Raw genomic sequence first — 23,807 nt, 5'->3', positions numbered from 1 at the left:
TAAACAAATCAAACTAAATAACTAAACAGACAAACACAACTGAACTGAAAACTGGACTAACTAGAATGACACAGGAGGTGGACATATATAGGGATGGGTCAGACCACTGTTAACAAAAAAGGGGGAAAAGACAAAGACTACCATTAAACACACACACTCAAAACCCCTGCCCCACCCCATGGTACAGAGGGACTGTGGTTCAATCCAATTTGTCCAGATTAGCTGTAGATCCATAGCAGCTGATCCCCTCTGCTTTGGCCAGCCCCTCATGTCCATATATGTCCGTCAGAAACCTCCCACAGCACTAGTAACTCAAAGAAAACTCAGTCAAATCAAATGCAAACAAACTCATAGAAAAACAACTAAACAATAAACTGTTATTCCAATGGGTTGTGTGTGGTTACATATATTAGATGGCAATTGTGTATAATGTACAACTGAAAATAAACCAACTAAATAAATAAACCAAAAGGAATCACCATACCATAGGCTCAATGTGTGGCTGCTGAGTCAGCCATCACAGTCACTGATCACATGACCGCAATCAATTATCCTTTTCTAGGCAACACGGAAGGGGGGGGGGGGGGGGGGCTTTTTTCTTATTTCCACACAACAGCTCTAAGGTGTATTAAAGATAGTTCAATGTTGAAAATGAGTGGTCTTCCCCTTTAAGGCTATGGGTAGCCTGGTAAAAGCCCCTCCCTCCGGATAATCTCATTTCCATTTGATTTCAGGAAGGAGTCTGGCATGAAGGCTTGTCTGGGCGTTTCTAGCGCATTACCAAATAACCGAGCCTATCAGCGTCGTCGCTCATCGTTCTGTGATTGACAGCAACAGTTGGCCAATCAGGTGGCGAGTTCGAGTGAGCCCGAATGAAGCCGAGTGCAGCCTGAGTGCAGCTGACAAAAGACGAACGGCAGCCATTGTTGTTTGTGCGGTGTCTTCACTTCTTACTTTCGGTTTTAAAACGCTCTCAAACTTCTTTTTTGAGGCACGGAATTTACTTTTAAGGTATCGTTTGGATAGAATTTAGTTGTTTAACTTCATATATGTGGTCAATGAATCATGACAGAGCCCATTTAAAATAAAAAATCAGAGAACCGGCAGGGGCGGGCAGTGACATGCATGTATCCGAATAAGGCAACCTATTTTGGGCATGGCCGTCTCAAAAGTCCCGTTGCGTCACATTAGTCTGGAGGTGGTAAAAATGCACTGCTGATTGGCTGAAGGGGAACACTGCTGATTGGCTGAAGGGGTTGTCAGTCAACGGTACTACTCCCGCCCAACTCCAGCCCACAGCCAAAATTGCAGACTCACTCCTGAAATAAATGACAAATGAGATTTCCGCAGGAAGGAACTGGTTGGAATAACGTGTTCCTTCCACGCGCTACGTCCAACCAGGGAAATTCTCCCCTGTGAGGTGACAAGAAGGTCAGTTGGCTCTCATGCATTGAAGGAGGCATGAGCTCGGCCTTGGCCTCCCTAGGTTGGCAGAGGGAAGGTAGTGCCCAGGATTACATAGACAATTGGCACTGGGTGTAAAAAATGGGAGGCATGCGTTAATCCGACAGACCTTTTCTCCGACTATGTGGCATCCGCGTGCGGTTAGGGTTAGGGTGCGGGTTTGGTTCGGGTTTAGTATTGGAAACGTCGGAGCGCTGCGCTGTCGGAGGAATGCGCTGTCGGACTAACGTACTGCACCCGTAAAAAATAGGGGTTACAAAAACGTGGAATAGAAATTAAAAAAGAAAAGAAAAAAAGATTACATTATAAACATAAATTAACCACTTTAGCCCTATTTAATACCTAGGCTATTTGAAATTAGCCGATCTACAAGCTCGCGACGCGTTGTGAGCTTGTAGATCTGCTATTTTCAAACATTTTAGTACTTTTACTTTTGGTCCTTTAAGTACATTTTGACAGCAATACTTGTGTACATTTACTCAAGTAAAATATTTTACCTATTTTATACCTAGGGTAGTGATCCTGTGATCTTTGTCCCGGACACAACCCCAGGTTGGGAAACACTGGCGTAGCATGTGTCTCATCTTTGGCCCCGGCCTCCCTCATCATCAGGCCATGATTTATGACACGTCCGACAAAGTGACCCTAATGTCATCGCAAATATGTCTCTGTCTCCTTCTTTGTTCTTGTTGTCCCCTCCTTTGTCCTCGTCCTACTCTTCCCTCCTTCTTTCCCTCTTTGCTCTCACCTAAGGCAATGGTTCTCCAAACTTTTATCAAGTCAAGGACCCACAAATTGATATGTTTTTGGCAGCGGACCCCCATCTGAAAATATTATGTGCCAGGGACCCCCACTAGAGAAAATTTGTGTTAAAAAAATTAATCTAAATTATAAAAAAAAATGTACAAACATTTTCGATACTTTTCCAAAAATGTTCAGAAGTAGCAGATCTACAAGCTCACTGTGAGCTTGGACTGTTCTGCTGTATAAATGGAGCCAACGTATAAATGGATAAAGTGCTTAAAATGATTGTGAAGCTATAGCCTATTAACTCCTTTAGCAGGGGACCCCCTGGAACCCCCTCAAGGAACCCGCCCTGGGGGTCCCCGGACCGCACTTTGAGAACCACTGACCTATAAGGCACTGTTTGTCAATGTGACCTATGGGTGCCACCGGTGGGGTCCAAAAAACAGACTCTTCAGGCTCTTTAACCCTGAGATGTCACGGTGCGAGGCAGAGGTGTAGGACCCAAGCGCAGACAGCGAAGTAAGAGGCAGGATAGTTCAGATGCACAGGGTTTTAATAACGGACAACGAATACAAGGACAACGCTGTAGGTCACTGACTGAACACAGTGACAACATTAACCCATTGAGACCTGAAGCCGATTCTACACTACATGTCTCCTAAATCCCAACAGTTTTCTGAAAAACGTATGTTTCTATATCAGTGGTGTTCAATCTTTTTCATGTCAAGGACCCCCAAAATGTATTTGGCCGCGGACCCCCATCAAAATATTTTGTTCCAGGGACCCCCCAGAAGCAAAGATTTGAGTTAAAATGTTCGCTTTAAAAATATTTATAGTATTCAAAGATTTGCACACATTTTCACAAATTTTCAAAAATAGCAGATCTACAAGCTCGTAGCACGGCACTCGGTGCCGCGCTATGAGCTTGTATATCTGCTATTTTTGAATAGCCCAAAGTGTAAAATAATGCTTTTTAGCTCAAATCAAAAAATGACACAGTTCCAGGTCTTAATGGGATTAACGAACCAACACAGGGAGAAAACTAACCTCGCGTCACCAGTCTTTCCACCTCGGAGGAAAGCCTGGTATTAGTTATTAAAGACCCGTTTGATCTGGTCTAGGCCACGCCTACTGAACAAAAAGAAAGAAAGAAAATAATTCTCTTTCCGGACATTGCCCATCCGGTTTTGCGGAGCCGCTTTGTTTTGGTTCCCCAATCCCTATTTAAATGGAATATAATTTCCCCGTGGGATAATAAAGGTAGACAGATGCTAAATAGTCTCCGGAAGTACACTCACATTTATATTAAAAAAATAAGCTAAACTACGCCACATCAAGGATTGTGTTAGGTAGGCCCGCGGACAAACCTATTTTGGGGTGAAGTCTTTCCGGATTTGCGTTTCCGGGCACCTGATGACGCGCCCAGTGACGTAGGGTTACTTCCGCTCCTGACCGGATCTCAAACCCAAAAGGTATTGATCCCAGGCTAGGATAAAACAGAGGGGCATGTGAATAGACAGGGACTAAACTAGGCACAGGTGAACTCAAAAGACAATCAACACTGGGATAGGCTGGGGAGACCAACAGGACACAGATGGAGAAAACTAGTAATCAACAGGGAGTAGAGACAAAACAGGTAAACAGTAACTAAGCAGACAGGAAGACACAGAACAATGCTACAAAATAAGGTAAACAAAAGCAGGGCAACAACAGAGTAACAAATAACAAGACTAAATACAAAACAACAGAACAAAGGCCTAACAAGTCCAAGACCTTATAAGGGCAGTCACAGGCTAAATAATAAGTCAAAGTCCAAGGGCCGAGGAGCGGACCGTGACAGGAGAGCGTACAAATTAGATTCATTTTTTTTTGGGGGGGGGGGCAGGATGCTGGCACATAGCACGATGCATACAGCACAGTACATTAATAAAACAAAGTTAAACATTGATTTTGATCTTAAGTTCTTTCTGTCCAAAGCATTGACTTTCAGTGCGTAAGCAATCTGCAAAAGCTGTAATAAATGAGTCTCCTCTGTGTCTGGATGCGTGAACTGGATATGCAGTGTAGTGTTACACAGTGTGAACTGTATATCGCCACTGTCGATCAGTAACCTCTTATCTCCATATTCTAACTTATTGTGTTTCTTCTTTAATTATCGCCCTACTTGATCATACTACAGCCTCACGCAATCTTCGCGCCGCGTTTCGAGCTTGTAGATCTGCTACTTTTGATATTTTTGAATTTGAATCCTGATAAGTAACCGTTTTTGGACATGTGAGGTTTCCACTCGACGGAGACGATACAGTATAGTGTTATGAACACACAGTGTTTTCATGACACTGTGGTCGTAATATCGTCACTGTCGGGCAGAAACCATCTATCTCCGTGTTTTCTCGTAAATTTAACGAACCGCTTCCGATTTGTACAAGTTTGTCGCGCAAAGTGCAATTTTAGCAAAAAAATGAAATCGAAAATGACAGTGAAAGTTAAGCGTTTCTGTCCGTTTTATATTTGATTGAGAGGCGGACCATTTTCCTGGTCCTCCTCCTCGCAATACAGACGGTTGTTTCATGGTTAAAAAATTTATTTTCAGAGCTCCAACTTTGGAGACCCCTGTGAGTCTAACACAGTGGTTCTCAAACGTCTTCATGTCAAGCACCCCCAAATTGATATGAATTTTGATGCGGACCCCCATCTGAATCTTTTCTTTGTGCCAGGGACCCCCGGAATAGCAGATTTGTGTTAAAAACATTTGCGATCTTTCTTTCTCGTAATCTGCTATTTCGAATAGTGGTCACTTAGTCCATGAGCCAGACAAGATTTCATTATCGAAAGAGTGGGCAAAACCATACCTATATTAAATTGTTTATACGGTCAATATAAGTAAATAAATATATGATAACCTTTCCACAGGAGCAGCTTTTTCATAATTATCACACATTTTGTTATTTTCCCCATACGTACATGACAGGTGAAAAAATGACAACATTTAAAAAATAGTTATCATAATGAAACTTCCCCAGTTGATTACTTAGGGCGGATTCACACTATGGTCCCGGGTGCGCACCCTGGACCACTTGGCTGATGTTGTGATAGTGTGAACGTTGCGTATCGTTCCCCGAAACGGATCACCGTACCGTACTCGAGACCGCCTCCGGAGGTAGTCTCGGATCCGGATCATGCGTATTCGGGTACGGAACGATGCAATGTGAAACGTGTTAATATATGAATGCGCCCTGCTGTAGATAAGCCAGTGTTACCATTATGGGCTTATAATTAGGAAAAGATTCAGGTTGGATTTAGGGTTAGGATTAAACATTTAGAGATTAGGTTTCGCCGTTGGTGTTGGAGTTATGTCTATTCATATTTTTCAGCTGTTTTCCTCCTAAAATTCCTCACAAGTATAGTAATACAAGTGTGTGTGCGTCTGCGCGCGCGCGCGTGTGTGTGTGTGTGTGTGTGTGTGTGTGTGTGTGTGTGTGTGTGTGTGTGTTTTATTGGTACTAGCCTATATAAAGCGGTTAGGTTCAGCTCAGTGTTTGCAGCAGCTGCTGTGTGTGTGTGCGTGTGTGTGTGTGAGTCTCACTCTCTAATTATAGCCCTTGCCAGCGCAGGCTCCCAGGGCAAGGCGGGGGTCAGGTTACACCATCACACACTTTCCTCACTCAGACACACACACACACACACACACACACACACACACACACACACACACACACACACACACACACACACACACACACACACACACACACACACACACACACACACACACACACACACACTATAATAAAAACAGGTACACTCAAGAAGGGGTTCAAATTTTGGACTCAGTGCGGGTCATCTAAGGAAAAAGGGTTATTTACAGTAAGAATGATACTAATTATTTTTTAATTATGGATTCAAAACGTTCGTGTTTTAATGTAGCGCCCAAGCATACATCAATAGATTCCTTTTTCATATCAGGAACGCAGCCTCATTAAAAACGTAGCTCTCTCGTTAAAAAAGTACAACTGTCTTCGGAGAATTCACAAGAACAAGACCATGACCCAGTTTGACCACAACAGCACTTCCTTAACAGAACAGTAATAAAGAGCTGTTACTGTATAAGCTCTTCATTTAAATGAAACTGTCGGGTATACCACTGTGATATGAACATGTCACCAAGCTACTGTGTCTATAGCCTTGAGCATTGGCTCTCAAACATTTTTGAAGTCAAGGACCCCCAAATACATAAGTTTTTGGATGCGGACCCCCATCTGAACATGTTTTGTTGTAGGAATCCCCAAAAGAGTTACAACAGTTACAGCATTTTCGATATATTTCAAAACATTTGAAAAAATAGCATAATGCACAAGGAGCTTGTAGATCTGCTATTTTTGAATAGCCAACATTATAAATGGTTAAAGGGATAGTTCACTCAAAAAAATACTTATTTTCTATCGAACAGTCACCCCATGGACTTGAATTCATGGATATTTTTTTTGTTTTTGTCGCATTCCTAAGACAATAATTTGATGACCAGCGGACCGGTAGGCAGCGGTTCCGGTAGGAGACACAAAGGAGACTCTTTGTGTCTCCTACCGGAACCGCTGCCGGTCATCAAATTATTGGCTTAGGAATGCGACAAAAACTCTGTCTGCTGTCTGTCTTCACTGTCCTAAGTACATTTACTCAAGTACTGCACTTAAGTACAATTTGAGGAATGTTTTACTTTACTGGAGTATTTCCAATTTTCTATAGTTTTACTTCTACTCCACTACAGCTCAAAGGCAAATATGGTATTTTTACTCCACTACAATTATTTGTAAACATTAGTTACTAGTTAGTATGTAGATTTTGATTATAATTACAAAACCATTTCAGACCTATATCTACTTTGGCAATTTGAAAATAGCAGATCTACACGCTCACAACACGTCGCTTTGTGGCACATTGTGAGTACTTTTACTTTTGGTACCAATATACTTTTGTACTTTTACTCAAGTCAATTTTGAATACCGAACTTGTACTTGTAACAGACTATTTCTACAATAGGGTATTGATACTTTTACTTAAAATAAAAAAAATTGAGTACTTCTTCCATCACTGCTTCTATCACTCTCTCTTTCTCTGTCCCTCTTTCTTCCCCCTCTCAACTAATCTCTCTCTCTCTCTCTCTCTCTCTCTCTCTCTCTCTCTCTCTCTCTCTCTCTCTGTCACCATATGTTTCTATCTAATTTGGGACATTCACACAGGGGGGGGGCAGGGCCACTCTATGAATGGGTCAGAGAGTCACCCTCACCCCCTGTCTCTCCTTCTCTGTGTCTCACTCCTCCATACTGGGCTGGCTGGCTGCTTCAACTCTAAACTAACTCATACTTCAACACCAAAGGAGGAGAAACACAGGAAAACAAAGACTTATTTATTTTCTTTCTTGGACAGGTTTGCTTTCTTTCTTTTTCTTTTTTCTTTTTCCACTGGAGTCGTTTTCCTTTTCTTCAACAGGGGGATATAAAAAACAAAACAGTTTGTGATCAGCTGGTGATTGGTTGTTGCTACATGAACCCTGTTGCCGCCATCTTTTCCCGGGGAAGCCAGCGGAGCCAATACGGATTGAACGCCAGGAGTTATACCTGTTGTTACCACGGTAACTGACTGAGACACCCGAGAAGAGCCGACTGCAACTTGCACCAAAGTCACATTCCAAAAGGTACTGTCTGTAACATTTCACTTTAGTGAAGCCAATCGCATGGAACAGAATGCATTATAGCAAAGTGGGTCTTCAACATGGGGTCCGGGACCCCTGCGGGGGGGGGGGGGGGGGGGGGGTCCACAGAGTCACTACAGGGGGGCCGCCAAATCTTTGTGTGATAGGATATCGTTTTTTTACATTAACCACTTGAACCCCTAGCAAAATAGCAGATCTGCAAGCTCACAAGGTTGTGAGTTTGTAGATCTGCTATTTTCGGCCAAGAGGTTTTGTGTAGGAGGGGGGAAAAGAGCACACCAAGTACAAAGGTGTGTGTCAAGTTTACTAAGGGTGGATTCAGACTACAGTATGGTCCCGGGTGCACCCCGGACCGCATGGCAGATGTTGTGGTAAGTGTGAATGTAGCGTACCGTTCCCCGTAACGCATCACCGTACCGTACCCGAAACCACCTGGGGAGGTAGTCTCGGGTCCGATTGCTGCGCACTCGGGAGCGGAACGCTGCAATGTGAATCCATCCGTACCGACAGGAGGAAGTGGACTGCTAATCATATATCATTTATATATTTTTATAATGACACATTATTTTAGCTGGGTTATACCTTCTCATAGTTCTACTTGAATGTTGACAAGAAATAATAATCCCGCTAGTGTTTGAGTAGCGCGAGCCGTGGAAAAACAAGAAAAAAACACATGTGTAGCGAACGTGTATACAAGGATAAATATACCAAGGATTAGTCCGTGACGTCACTGCTAAAATACCAAGGATGTATCAGTGACGTCACGATCATATTGATAATAACAGAGACGCAATAATTTGATGACCAGTGGACCAGTAGGCAGCGGTTCCGGTAGGAGACACAAAGGACACTATTTGTGTCTCCTACCATAACCGCTGCCGTCATGAAATTATTGTCTTAGGAATGCGACAAAAACTAAAAAAATATCCATGTATTCAAGTTTCCATGAGGTGACTAATCGATAGAATTAAAGATTATTTTGGGGGTGAACTATCCCTTTAAAGGTCTAAATGCCCACTGTGCTGTATGGGTTCATATAGACCCCTTAACAGACGACGTCACACTGATAAGAACCAGTATATGCGCGCAGGCCGGCACCAAAAGAAACCCATTCTGTCAGGTCTCGCTAGGACGTGCCTCACTAGCCAACACACAAGAGGAGGTTGAATGAACTGAAACCAGCGCACCCCGAAACAATATGTTGGGAATTGATTGCATGAAACAATCACCTGTGGATCCAGTCTCAATGTTCGTAAACAAATAATTGGTCTATACTGCTCAGTGCACACTGACTGACAGGTCTGGATTCAAAATACTTTTTGTTATACTGTCATTCAAGCCAAAGATTCACCACTTTGTGTCAAGATTAGATTGAACATTAGCATGCTAAACCTTGGACACATTTAACCACGTAACCCCTATGTAAACCGAATAGCGAAAACATCCGATCGACAAGCTCACAAAGAGTTGCGATGCGACACGTTGTGAGCTTGCAGGTTGGACATTCTTGCTAGTTCTGACAATTGTGAAAAAAATCTTGGAAAATGTGGAAATATTTATTTATGCAACGTTAATGACACAATGTGACCTGCGTAACATTTTAAGTGTGCCCACGATACAGATGCCGAGTTGAAAGTGATGAAGCTATACCTGAAACACATTCTCATATGTAATTGATATTCAATGAATAACTGATGATCAATCAATTCTTTTTTTTCTCTATGCATAAAGTGGAGTTAGTCCTCAAACAAAGGATTTGATTGGTCGGTGTTGTTGCTATACTCTCTGCTATTCCTCTTGAAGTGGACTTTATTACATGTGTTTTGCATCATTCTGCTGGGGCGAGGGGAGGGGGGGGGGGGTGTGTGTGTGAAGGACACAGTAACACTGTTAGCTTCTATTCTCTCTATGGGTTTTTATCCCCCAGAATGTACCCACAATGCTATTGTATGGAGACAACAGGTAGACTAGATCACCTGTTGCCAAGTAGTCCACACACACACACACACACACGCGTGCGCGCGGACGCACACGCGGAGACACACGCACGCACACGCACACACACACACGCGTGCGCGCGGACGCACACGCGGAGACACACGCACGCACACACACGGACGCGGACGCGTACACACACACACACACACACACACACACACACACACGCGGTCACGCACACGTAAACACAAACATGTGTGTGCGACAGTCAGCTGCTGCCACACCTGCTGTGTGTCCCCTCACTTTGTCGGTGTCCCCCCCCCCCCCCTCCCCCTCCCCCTCGTCTGGTCATCTCCATTGCATTGCATTGCGGCAATGAGTACTCAACAACAATACTTCAGTATTCCAAAGTAAATCATTACAGATTTGCATTGCTGTATCAACATGTTGTATCAAAAGAAAAGTAGGCTAAGAAGCCTTCTCACCATATGTTTGACCTGTATATCATTGGTAGGCATGTTTGGTCATTTCAAACTTTTTATTTTTATGCAAGAACTGTGGCTTTTCAGCATGCTAACGTTCAAGGAAGAGTACGTCTGTAGTTTCTATTGTCTTGGCATAGCCATGGAGGAGGGTTTCTGAACTGTCCACAGCCCTTGAGACACAGAGTGACTAGACAGAAATGATTCCATCTTATATATTATGCCAATAGGCTCTATGCACAGCAGCCATATTGGGAATGAATTGGGCCCCTTCCTTACTTCCTTCACAGGTGTTACCAATAATACTAATTAAGGCTGCGTTCCATTTAGTGTAGCACAGTGGTTGTCTTATTTTCAAGGACCCCCATAACTCTGAGAGTGTACAAATGGAACCAAATGGACCCTTACGGGTCCATTTGGTTCCATTTGTACACTCTCAGAGTTACACACCCACCACAAGGGGCCATTTGGGAACCAAAATGGAGTGTTTCTAGTGAGCCAACATGCACAATATCAGCACCCTGACCAGAATGGAACAGAGCCTTCATTAGTATCATTGGTATCACCTGTGAAGGAGGTAAGGAAGGGGCCCAATTCATTCCCAATATGGCTGCTGTGCATAGAGCCTATTGATTCCTCCCCCCACACACACACACACACACACACACACACACACACACACACACACACACACACACACACACACACACACACGTGTTTTGTGTGTTGTCACTGCTGTTGTATCCTGCTGACTCATCTCCCAGCGAGGAGCCCCCACTGGGAGGACATATTGTGCCGCGTGCCACTCCTCCCGCCCAACACTCCCTGCTGACAGGTGCATGCCCCAAGCCCGTAGGAGTTCGCACAGTGACAAATATCACCCTCCTCCCCGCCATGGCTTCCCTCCCCTGAACACGGGCCAATTGTGTTCCTATAGTATAGACGCCAGTGTTAATTTCGTCGACTAAAATTATGATGAAAAATGTTCGTCCACTAAATACATTGACAATTTCGTCAACAAATAAAAACTGGCCTAAAATATTAGGGCGGGACTAGTGGAGAAGAGATCCAGTAGAACTAAAAGACAAGTCATGTTATGTTTGGTTGCGCTCGGGTGTTGCGCTCTGAAAATAGCAGATCTACAAGCTCACAACGCGTCATTCAGCATGCAACTAAGTGTAAAATGAGCCATTACGTTGTCATCACGGCACCGTCAAAACACATGTTAGTCGACTAAATCAACTGTAGTTTTAGTCGACTATAATCTTATGATATTTAGTCGGCTAAAACTAGACTAAAACTAAAACATTTCAGATGACTAAAATATGACTAAAACTAAATGGAATTTTATTCAAAAGACTGTGACTAAATCAACACCGATGAGACGCTCAACAAAGCCGGGTGCACCGCGGTGGATTCGAACGCACATCCTCATTTGCACTCAGTGCTGCGCTATGAGCTTGTAGATCTGCTATTTTTGAATGGCAAAAATAGTTCCTGTCCACCACGGACAGTGTTCCTGTCCACCACGGCGTCTGTAAGCCATGCAGGGCTCCCTGCAGTGCTCTGAGCCTCCGTCAGAGTGACATGGTGGAACATTAGCTACCTGCTATTTGGATCAATGTGTTGTCCTGGGCAGCTACTGTCAGCCCTGCATGGATCAATGAGCCGCTTTCTTAAAGCACACACGCGCGTGCACACGTACACACACGCACACGCACACACGCACGCACGCACGCACGCACGCACGCACGCACGCACGCACGCACGCACGCACACACACGCGCACACACGCACGCACGCACACGCACACACACGCGCACACACACACACACACACACACACACACACACACACGCACGCAACACGTCAGTAAGCAGAGTTATGTTGGATCGATGGCGCAGCACAAAAAGGTCAGGCTGCACCGCGTGATGTCATCGAAACAAATGCTCCCAGACAGACAGACAGACAGACACACAGACACACACAGACACACACAGACAGACAGACAGACAGACAGACAGACAGACAGACAGACAGACAGACAGACAGACAGACAGACAGACAGACAGACAGACAGACACATCATTTAGGTTGTTTTTTTTCATAAATGAATGCACTTACTATTTTATTCTTTGTTGTATCACAGCGTCGCACAACAGTAACAGAACAGGCCAATAATCTACAAGCTGCTATATCGCCACATACTCTCTTCTCCTCTTGTCTATCGTCGTCGTAGCCATAATTTGTTCTTCTCTTCTTATTTACCTTCCTCTCCTCCTCAAACACACAAAACCCACCAAACACATTGCATCATGTCTTCATAATAATCACAACGACCACATTGCAGCCATACAAACTACAGTAGGGACATGAAGCTGAAATGAGACACAAGCAATGGACAGAATGCCGCTCAATGTTGAAAGCACATTTTTGGTTTTAGTCATAGTCTTTTGAATACAATTCCATTTAGTTTTAGTCATATTTTAGTCATCTGAAATGTTTACGTTTTTGACTAGTTTTAGTCGACTAAATATCATCATATTTTAGCCTCAATGGCATCGTAATGGCTGATTTTACATTTGGTTGCATTGCATCTTGAAAATAGCCGATCTACAAGCTCACAAGTTTTTGACTAGTTTTAGTTGACTAAATAACATCATATTTTAGCCTCAATGGCATCGTAATGGCTGATTTTACACTTGGTTACATTGCATGTTGAAAATAGCAGATCTACAAGCTCACAACGCGTCGCGCTGCGACGCGTTGTGAGCTTGTAGATCTGCTATTTTCAGAGCGCAACACCCGAGCGCAACACCCGAGGGCAACCAAACATAAAATGACTTGTCTTTTAGTTCTACTGGATCTCTTCTCCACTAGTCCCTCACTAACAGTATAGTTTAGTTTTTATTTGTTGACAAAATTGTCAATATATTTAGTCTTAGTTTTAGTCATCATAGCTTAGTTTTCATTAAGGTTTCTATTTAGTTTTTTGTCAGTGAAAAAAGGTAGTCGACCAACATTTTTCGACATCCGACGAAATGAACACGGCCGCTCCGAGAAGTGGCATTCGCACTATAGTTCACCAGTGGTAGATGGCACTAGCTTTATAAAGAATATAGTTATGCTTATAAAGTATTTAATCTTCAACAGGGGGTCCGGGACCCCTAGGGGGTCCTCAGAGTTACTCTGATATGGGGGGCCGCCAAATCTTTGTGTGATAGGATCATGTTTTTTACATTAACCACTTGAACCCTAGCATCCCTATTCTGAGGGGAACATTAGCCAAAAATAGCAGATCGACAAGCTCACAACGCCTCTCGCTGCGAGACGTTGTGAGCTTGTAGATCGGCTATTTTTGGCTAAAAGGTTTGGTGTAGAGGGGAAAAAATAGCGGACTAAGTATTGACGATTCAAGTGGTTAAATGTATGTAAATACACATTAATCCAACATTGATGATACTGTCAAAGTCTATGAAACTGCAGAAACCTATGAAAATGTTTAATCTGCAACACAATGTTATACACTATGTAGTGGGGGGTCCCTGCTTCTTCTCTCTCTCAACTAAGGGTTCAGCCCTGAAGTTAAATGTATGAGTTAAAAGGTATTTAGATGTATCATCTTCACACATTATTCCCCCAAATTGGAATCCCACCACGATGTAAATTAAGTGTAGCAAGTTTTTACATTGTCGTATCAATAAGACATGTTTTATGCCAAATTAAAGGGATAGTTCACCCAAAGTTTTTGTTGCATTCCTAAGCCAATAAATTGATGACCAGCGGGGACCGGCAGGCAGTGGTTCCGGTAGGAGACACAAAGGAGACTCTTTGTGTCTCCTACCGGAACCACTGCCGGTCATCAAATTGTTGGCTTAGGAACTCGACCAAAAAAAAAATCTCCATGGGTGACAAATTGATAGAAAAAAAGCAATTTTGGGGGGTGAACTATCCCTTTAGCTCACTGCATAACAATATTATTTTGATGTTACTTCCACATGAGGAAAGCGCTCTGTTCTGCAGCTTTGCTTTGTCCCGTCTCATATTCTGTTTTGAAAGCTGCTGAGGAACCTTGATCAACAGCACACTGACGCCTTTCTTAATGTGTTAATCAAAACTCACAAAAGCTTCAAAGAGCAAAATAAAACATCATTCATTCAAAGGCATGTCTTGTAAAGTGTGGAACCAAATAGAAAACAGACCCATAACAAAATGCATCTTTAGCCCTTTAAGACCGTGAACGCATCAGAGTGTCATTTTTAAGATTGTCTTTGGCTATTCAAAAATAGCAGATATACAAGCTCATAGTGTGGCACTCGGTGCCGTGCTATGAGCTTGTATATCTGCTATTTTTGAAAAATCTTGAACATTTTTGAAAATCTTTGAATATACATATATTTTTAAGTGAAAATGTTTTACTCAAATCTTTGCTTCTGGGGGGGTCCCTGGAACAACAAATTTGGCAAATACATATGATTTTGGGTGGTCCTTGACATGAAAAAGTTTGAGAACCACTGATTCGTGTTTTCTCAAAATACTATGAGGATTTAGAAGACATTTGTAGAATTCCCCAGAAGCAAAGACTTGACTTACAAATGTTCGCTTTAAGAAATATAATATTCAAAGATATGCACACATTTTCACGATTTTTCAAAAAATAGCAGATCTACAAGCTCATAGCGCGGCACTCGGTGCCGCGCTATGAGCTTGTATATCTGCTATTTTTTGAATGGCCAAAGATAATGGTTAAAGTGGTTCAAATCTAAAATGACAGATGCTTTCCCGGTCTTAATGAGTTAGAAAAGCCATTGATATAGCTCGATCCAAACTCATGAATTGCATTTTTTTTTGTTTTACCATTTGCATTCACTCTCTAAGACTGTGTCCATTCTACATTCTGCTGCCATAAGACTGTGCATGGGAGAGTTTAGGGTTTGTATAGTCTGGGAGGCTTCGGCTCAAAGCCTGGACAGCAGGGGCGCGGCCACTGCGTTCTGATTCAAATCAACAGCCAATGAAGAAAAGGGGGCGGGATCCACATGCAGTGGGTGTTGCATGTAAATAGGACACGCCTCCAGTTCATTAAGTATACCTGGTTCTCACTTTAGCACCTCCTCCACCACCTTAGCACCACCCACCTGTCCTAGTCCCTCCTCCTCCTCATGCCCACACCTGTTGTGTTATGATAATGAGGGGAGGGTATGTTTTTACTATGTCACTAAAGCTCTGTTTTCTATTGGCACGTTTGACCCTCAAGGTTTCAGCCTCCAGGTAGAAACTCAAAATAGTCAGAGAAGACATAAAACACCATAAAAACACCACCAGGGGGCTTAATGAAGTTCTATCAACCTCATAGACACATGAAAAACAGAAAAAGTGCAAAACCATGGCACCACCTCTTTAACATTGCAAAGCTAAAGAACCCACTGTATATTCTTCAATATCGTTATCGTTATCAGTGGTTCCCAAACGTTTTAGCTCGAGACCCAAAAGAAAACTTTGACCTTTGCCCGGGACGCAAACTACAGAAAATAGCAGATCTACGAGGTCACACGCGAGCTTGTAGATCTGCTATTTTCACTACGTATTCAACTTTTTTCTATTTATTTATGGAAATGATTTGTATTTATTTAAATACTTTTGAAAAATATCGGAATTGTTTTTAATTGACGAAAAGTTGTGATTTAACAAAATAATAATGACCCCCTCCCCCCCCACATCCTCAATTAATTGATTGTTAACATCCCTAGTTCCAGAAGATCCTCTGACGAGGACAAGTCAAATGTATACACGTCTTCGGGTGCGTCGTGTCCTCCAAAGACCACGATGCGATCTCCCACCATGTGGCAGCACATCGCGGCCATTGGACCCGGGCCTTTCCCCTTGCGCTCAGCCTTCTTCCAGGAGAAGGTCTTTGGATTGAATTTCCACAGATCATGTAGGATACGCTCAGAGTTCCCGCCGCCGAATATGTGCAGCTCTCCGTCGTAGGCAAAGCTTGAATGACCCCAGCGTACCTCTGGAAGAAGCTGTGCAGAAGGCGTGTTCAGCCAGACGTCGGTCTCTGTGTCAAACACTCTGATGTCGTTGGAGAACCGCTGTTTCGTCCCGCCCCCAAATACAAACATCTTTGTCCCGATGATGGTGGCAGAGTGCCATGCTGACTCGGGTGGTGGAATGCCTCGGGCGTTAATTGAAGACCAGACCATTGTGGTGGTGTCCAACTTGTAGATGTCATTGGTGTGTCCAGTCCTCGTGTTGTATCCTCCATGTATATACATGACCTTCCCCAAGACACAGGCCGAGTGGTTGGACCTCGCATCTGGAACCGTCCCGGAAACCGTGGGCTTTGACCATTTATGGGCGTTGACATCAAACGCGTAAAGCTCGTTGCAGTGCGTCCATAGATGGTTCAAGCCCACTGTGTAGTCGTTATACCCTCCCCAGATGTAGACGATACCTCCTACCAGCACGGCCGTGTGGCCACGGCGCCCGGTGGGAACCTCAAGGTGACGTTCTCCTCTTCCAGGTGTCACTGGAGGCAATCTCCTCCAGCAGAAAGTGACTGTGTTGAAGACATACACACCGATGTGATCACTGCAGCCACCTAACCCTAACCCACCTCCTCCTCCAAAGCAGTACAGCATGTCTCCCACCGCTACAGCAGTGCGACCAACAGTTTCTGGTCCTTTGACTTTGGTCACCGTCCAATGCGACATCTCTCTTCTCGCGCCTCCTCTCTGGATGTGAAAGGTCTCAGCGTCTCGTTCCGTGCTTCGGTCCGTTCTGGATGTTTGTCGACGTCTCTGCTTTATATAAGCCAGAGCTCCAGTGTGACATCACACACGGCCTAGCAACGCCGATTTGCACAGGCATTCATATCTGCACACATATTCCTATATTAAAACTGGCTTAACCTCTGACGTCACGCTCATCATGTCACCATGACTCAGCCATAACCATATAAGGAGTTCCCAATGCAGCTACACCCAAATATGGAGTGTGTTGTCTAACCTCAATGTGTTGTCATGGCATCAGGCTCAAACAAATCAGTCAGCTCCATATATGGGTACAAAAGGGGGATATGCCCATATATGGGCATAGGGACAAGGACTGACATATACAGAGATCTCCATATATGGGCATATCACCATGCCCATATATGGGCGTGTACTGATGACATCAGGGATCTCCGTATACGGGCATATCGGTCAGATGGGCGATGCAACGTAGGCGTGAGACGCCACGTAGCGGCCCGAACCTCTAGTTCTATAAATTAAGCAAATCTCAGTGTGCATGTAGGCATAACTGATGACATCAGGGCTCTCCATACTGTATATGGGCATATACGTGTGTGTGTGTGTGTGTGTGTGTGTGTGTGTGTGTGTGTGTGTGTGTGTGTGTGTGTGTGTGTGCTGTGTGTGTGTGTGTGTGTGTGTGTGTGTGTGTGTGTGTGTGTGTGTGTGTGTGTGTGTGTGTGTGTGTGTGTGTGTGTGTGTGTGTGTGTGTGTGTGTCACAGTCAAAAACACAAAGAATCAAAAACAAAGTTGGAAAAAGAAAAACGAACGCTAAAGCACTAGGAGTACCTGAGAACAAACTCACTAGGAGTAGTTGGCTAGAAGCGTGACCACGACGTGAGGCTGTGAAACATCGTGACGGTGAATTGAGTGAAGACCAGGGTTTCCTGTGGAGGCTGATGAGCTGACGGCAGGCAGGTGAGGGAGACGAGGGAACTGGTAACAGGTGTGCCACGCTGGAAGCATGGAGCCATGCCTATACCTACCATGGTGCCTATACGCCCACACACACACACACACACACACACGCGCGCGCTCTCAAAGACACAAGCCACATAATACACAAGGATAATGACAGAGACTGTGACAATAACTGTAAATATGTTGTTTTAAAACAATTGTAAATGTTCAAAATCTTCAAAAATCTTCAAACTGAAGTGGACGGCAGAGTCCTCCACACCGCGACTAACGTCGATGGTGGTGAGGGATGCTGTTGGGATCATTTTCAGAGCGACTTGAGACACTGACAGCCAATCAAAAATCCATCTGCGTTTACAGGGCTACAGGCTATATGCACAGCAGCCATATTGGAAAGAAATTGGGCCTCTTCTTACTTCCTTCACAGGTTTTGCCAATGATACTAATGAAGGCTTTGTTCTATTTCAAGTAGCACAGTGGTTCTCAAACTAATTTCAAGGACCCCCATAACTCTGAGAGATGTACAAATGGAACCAAATGGACCCGTCCATTTGTACACTCTCAGAGTTACACACCTTTTAACATGCACAATATCAGCACCCTGACTCTGTTTGACCAGAATGGAACAGAGCCTTCATTAGTATCATTGGTAACACCTGTGAAGGAAGTAAGAAGAGGCCCCAATTTCTCTCCAAAATGGCTGCTGTGCATAGAGCCTATTGAACACCCGTTACTGCGTTACTGTCTGTGTGTTGGTTAAAAAAAATATTGAACCAATGAAAAAGTTTGTTTGTTTCATTTCCTGAACATTTTGGAGTTAGCTGGGTTCTGCCCGACAACAGAGTGTACAGTTAGTGATATAGCCCTAAACGTGTAAACAGAGCTGTGTAACATTGCAACTTTGAAGTCACTTACAGGTACAAAAATAAAAAATAAATAAGTAAAAAGAGAAAAAAACTCTCTCTCTCTCTCTCTCTCTCTCGGCCGCCAGCTCCAACCCGAGCGATGGGGGAAGGCAAGGCTCCGAAGAGGTCGTTCTTGCAGGACCTGGTGGTGACCTTCAGCTCTCCCATGGCGTGGCTGCTGGTCATGGCCCTCGTCCTCACGTGGACGGGCGTGGCCATCGTCCTGTTTGACCTGCTCGACTACAAGACCCTAGCAGGTACACGTAACACTCTAAAAGGTAACCACATGTACTGTACTAGACACTACCCCTGCACCGCAACATCCTCAGCGTCCTTTTACCTCAGAGAGTGTGTACAAATGGAACCAAACGGACCCGTATAAGGGTCTGTAACTCCAGCTCTCTGAGTTACAGACCTGGAGGGGTCCATTTGGCTCCATGTGTGCACTCTCAATTTGCTTCCCAACTATCAGTCATTTAGCCTAGTGGAGCCTAATCTCTGAGGACAGTGGATCCTTAAAGGTAGGGTAAGTGATTTTCTTTGGTTAAAATAAGTGTTAAATAGCTCTATATTCTGATAGTACTCATTGCTATAGAGTGTTTGTTCAGTAAAAGGAGTCTCCTTGTCTCTCCAGCTCTTTATAAAACAGAAAATGCATTTTCTTTTCAGTTTCAGTTTCATTTCCAATTTTATCCAATCAGGATAGAGAACTCAATCAGGATATAGATTAAACGAGTGAAATTGGAAGTGATGACACTAAGAAATGAGCATGCAAAATTGGAACTGGAACACTATCAAAAGGAAGCTTAAAAATCACACCCTGTGTGAAGGTAGCGGCGCCTTTGATACATTATGTCATCGATATGTGTTTATAATGTGTTTATAGCCATGTGTCACATGAAGCTTGACCAATCACTTTGTTGACGGGTCTGACCAATCAGAACGTTGACGGGTCTGACCAATCAGAACGTTGACGGTGAACACGGACAAAGTCAGGCTCCTGAGCACAGGTATAGAGCAGGATCCTGACCAATCAGCACGTTGACGGGTCTGACCAATCAGCACGTTGACGGGTCTGACCAATCAGAACCTTGGCGGGCCTGACCAATCAGAACGTTGACAGACCTGACCAATCAGAACGTTGACGGAAAAGCCAGGTATAGAGCAGGACCGCTCTATACTATGTATAGAGCGGCGCCAGCGCCGCTAAAAATGGGTACTTTCTCCTGATTGGCTGAGATTTAGACACCTACCGGAAAATGTATTTTCAGTTTATTAAAGAGCTGGAGAGACGGGGAGACTCCTGTTACTGAACAAACACTCTATAGCAATGATTACTATCAGAATATAGTGATTTAACCTTTTAACAAAATACTTTTTGTTTTAACCAAACAATATCACTTACCCTACCTTTAAAGGTATGGTTCACACAAAAAATATTTTTTTCCTATTGATTAGTCACCCCATGGAGACTTGAATTCATGGATATTTTTTAGTTTTTGCCTCATTCATAAACCAGTATGCAGCGGTTCTGGTAGGAGACATAGCGGAACCGCTGCCGGTCATCAAATTATTGGCTTAGAAATGTGACAAAAACAAAAGAAATATCCATGAATTCAAGTCTCCATGGGGTCACTAATCGATAGAAAAAAAGTAATTTTGGGGGCGAACTATATTTAATGTACAACTGTAACCACATGGACCTTATGTGATCATTGGTTACATGAGTATACACTCGGAATTACAAACGGCTAAATTAACACGGATGATTTTGCCTTGCAATAGGGTAATCTTTACATTCTGAGTTAAATGAACACTCAGGACTTTACTGTGTGCACTGTGTACTGTATCGATCTATTCATACATTCATCAAATAAAAACTTAACTTAAAGGAGCCCATTTTCAACCTATCTTTATAAAACCATATCATTGGTCCTCACTAATGCTCATTATAATAGGGTATCATATCTGTCTACTCACTCTGTGTCCCATGCTGTGAACAGTTCAGAAACCTGCCTATACCAGTGACTTAATTGGTAGGCAGGTTTGGTCATTTCAAACACTGTAGTATCAAGCCCCCAGAACCGAGAGGGAGCAGTGAAGCGCATTGGACATACTGGCCAAACATAGGTACTGCAGCGTATCACGGCTGGGGCCAGCCACATGAACGAGCAAAAAACGGTTTTGACCAATGGGCTCGACTCACAAGCTTGCGCACGGGGTTGCACACGGAGGTGACGCAAAACGCGTCACATAGGCCCCAAATAGGCCCCGCCCGTCACATTTCCCAACCAGGAAGAAGGGGTGAAAAGGGAGTATGTGCTGGGTGAGCAACTCCATTCAAGTGGATGGGCGGGGAATTCCCGGTGCCCTCTCTATTATTTTAAACTCTATGTGTGGTATCCATTAGCTTGGATGATGTCATTGGTAGGCAGGTTTCTGTCCACAGCCCACCAATGAGACATATAGAGTGAGCAGACAGAAATGGTGCCATCTCATAATGACCATTAGTGAGGATGAAGATGAAGGTTGAAAATGGTTGAAGTGCTCCTTTAATGGAAGTTCTCATAATGTCATTAGAATGCTCCTGCAATGTGGTACTGATGATATTATGAACATAACCCTTCAACGGTTCCAACATCATCTGTCACGTTTCATTCAAACATACATCTTCCACCAACGTCATCCACAGTTTTTTTGCCCCTTCTTGGGCATTTTTGAAGCTGACTTCAAAAGTGCATACACTCTTAACCCATTTAGAGCGGGAATGTATCTGTGTAACCACTTTAATCATTATCTTATACTTTGGATTGGCTATTCAAAAATAGCAGATATACAAGCTCATAGCGCGGCACCGAGTGCTGCGCTATGAGCTTGTAGATCTGCTATTTTTGAAAATGTGTGAGAATGTGTGAAAATCTTTGAATATATATATATATTTTAAAGAGAACATTTTTAATTCAAATCTTTGCTTCTGGGGGTCCCCGGAACAACGTATTTTGAGATGGGGTCCGCGGCCATATACATATAATTTCAGGGGTCATTGACGTGAAAAAAGTTTGAGAACCACTGATATTATAGCAACTTAAGTTTTTTCAAAAAAGAAGACAATTGTACAAAGAAGACAATAATTGTATTGTTTTTGTATTGTAGAATCCCCCAGAAGCAAAGATTTGAGTTAAAATTTGTATTTATTTATTTACAAAGATTTGCACACATTTTCAAAAATAGCAGATTTACAAGCTTTCACACATTTTCACGATAAAAAAAAATGCAGATCTACAAGCAAGGCACTCGGCTTGTATATCTGCTATTTTTGAATAGCCAAATAGATCTATAAAATGACACAGATGCGTTCCCGGTCTAAATGTATTAAGCTACTTTCTACTGCATAGAATCTCAACTCAACTCGAGGCAGTTCCGTGCAGTGGAAAAGCATCATTATCTTTATAATGTCAAAATGTGTTGAAAAAGTGATGCTCTTTCTTTTAAGAGTGGAGACCATGCATTTTAATGTTTCATCTTCCAACAGTCCACCAGATGGTGTGTACAATATGTAAACTATTCATCTGTCATTCTGCCATCACTGTCACAGCCACACACATCAACATTCTTTACACATAAACTTAGAATGGATGGAAAGCACATGATAGAATGTGCATTAATTATGCTCCTGTAAAAATGCACTAATTATCAAAGAGTGTTTTTGCCAAAAGATTGGTGCATTCCTTCAAGCAGTGGTGTAAAGTAACTGAGTATATTTACTCAAGTACATAAGTAAAATGTTGCGGTACTTTTACTTTACTTGAGTATGTACATTTTTCAATACTTTATACTTACCTTTATACAATATCCAATACATCCTAGACTAGGCATATGTTGCACTTTTTACTCCACTACAATTATTTGAAAACGTTAGTTACTAGTTACTAGCAGATTTTGAGCATTACTACAAAACTATGAATTGTTATTACAACATTTGATACATTCTGCATAATGAATACTTTTGGTCATTCATATTTTTTTACTTATTTCTGGCTGTGTATGCACGGTGCAAGAGATTTTAGTTTTTCCTACCTTTTCACCACAGAAAATTTAGATCCATTATTGTCGCTCATCCGGCCGTTTGTAAACGCATCTGGTATCAGTGTGCGTCGCCCAGAGAACCGCGCGGCCCCTTCTCTTTTAGCAAGCATGTTGAAAATACCATGTCTTGCGAAATCCAGGGCAAAAAAAGTCAACTCAAGATACAGCCGTTTTCTTGAAAAAGCTAAACAGGAAGTGGACGTAGGTACCCTAGGTGGGGTTGATGAAAGCATAGACATATAAAGGTAGACGCCTCCTCCGGCTCTGAGGCGTCTGTATCTCGGGCGCGCACCAGCTTCCGCCCTCAGTCGCGTGCGTCACAGAAGGGGACGTTCGGTAGGCCAATCAGAGGCCTACGGAACGCCCCCTTCTGTGACGCACGCGACTAAGGGCGGAAGCAATACAAGGGTATTGCGATACAGGTTGCTCCAATGAACTGCAGAGGCCAATGAGGTATCTAGGTTTCTATATCTATGGATGAAAGGGCCTACTCTGTGTGGAGTTTGCATGTTCTCCCCGTGTCTCCTAGGGTAGTTAATACCCTCACAAAAACATGTAGTAATCCTGGTTGCTATACCGCCTCCCCCATGACAGCCGGGGCGCCTGATGGAGGGGAAAGGAACTGGTTGGAATAACGTGTTCCTTCCACGCGCTACGTCCTACCAGGGAAACTCCCCCCTGTCAGGTGACAAGAAGGTCAGTTGGCTCTCATGCATTGAAGGAAGCATGAGCTCGGCCCTGGCCTCCCTAGGCTGTGGG

The 23,807-nt window shown here is 43.4% G+C and overlaps 2 protein-coding genes across 5 annotated transcripts in view; one reads left to right on the top strand and one right to left on the bottom strand.

Moving 5' to 3' along the window:
- The first annotated feature begins 7,511 nt into the window (after window positions 1–7,511).
- The window catches only part of trdn (triadin), a 31,922-nt gene continuing 15,626 nt past the window's right edge, over window positions 7,512–23,807 (top strand). For 2 of the 4 annotated variants that reach the window (XM_084081631.1, XM_084081628.1), the window contains exons 1-2: window positions 7,512–7,903; window positions 19,049–19,219. In XM_084081631.1, the coding sequence (XP_083937757.1) occupies window positions 19,063–19,219 (157 nt within the window). In that variant the 5' untranslated portion in view covers window positions 7,512–7,903; window positions 19,049–19,062. Of the gene's footprint in view, window positions 7,904–19,048; window positions 19,241–23,807 lie in introns of all 4 variants that reach the window. The other 2 variants (XM_084081630.1, XM_084081629.1) reach the window with 1 other exon arrangement.
- LOC311062786 (kelch domain-containing protein 3-like) lies at window positions 16,068–17,060 on the bottom strand (the record flags this gene model as incomplete). Its single annotated transcript, XM_084082004.1, has 2 exons — window positions 16,068–16,439; window positions 16,548–17,060. The coding sequence occupies 2 exons, from the start codon at window positions 17,058–17,060 to the stop codon at window positions 16,068–16,070; spliced, it is 885 nt and encodes a 294-aa protein (XP_083938130.1).

Source organism: Gymnoscopelus microlampas (assembly GCF_963454915.1).
Source record: "Gymnoscopelus microlampas genome assembly, chromosome: 16".
Lineage (NCBI taxonomy): Eukaryota > Metazoa > Chordata > Actinopteri > Myctophiformes > Myctophidae > Gymnoscopelus > Gymnoscopelus microlampas.
Note: the sequence above shows the minus strand (reverse complement) of the source record. Positions and strands in the feature narration are given on the sequence as shown.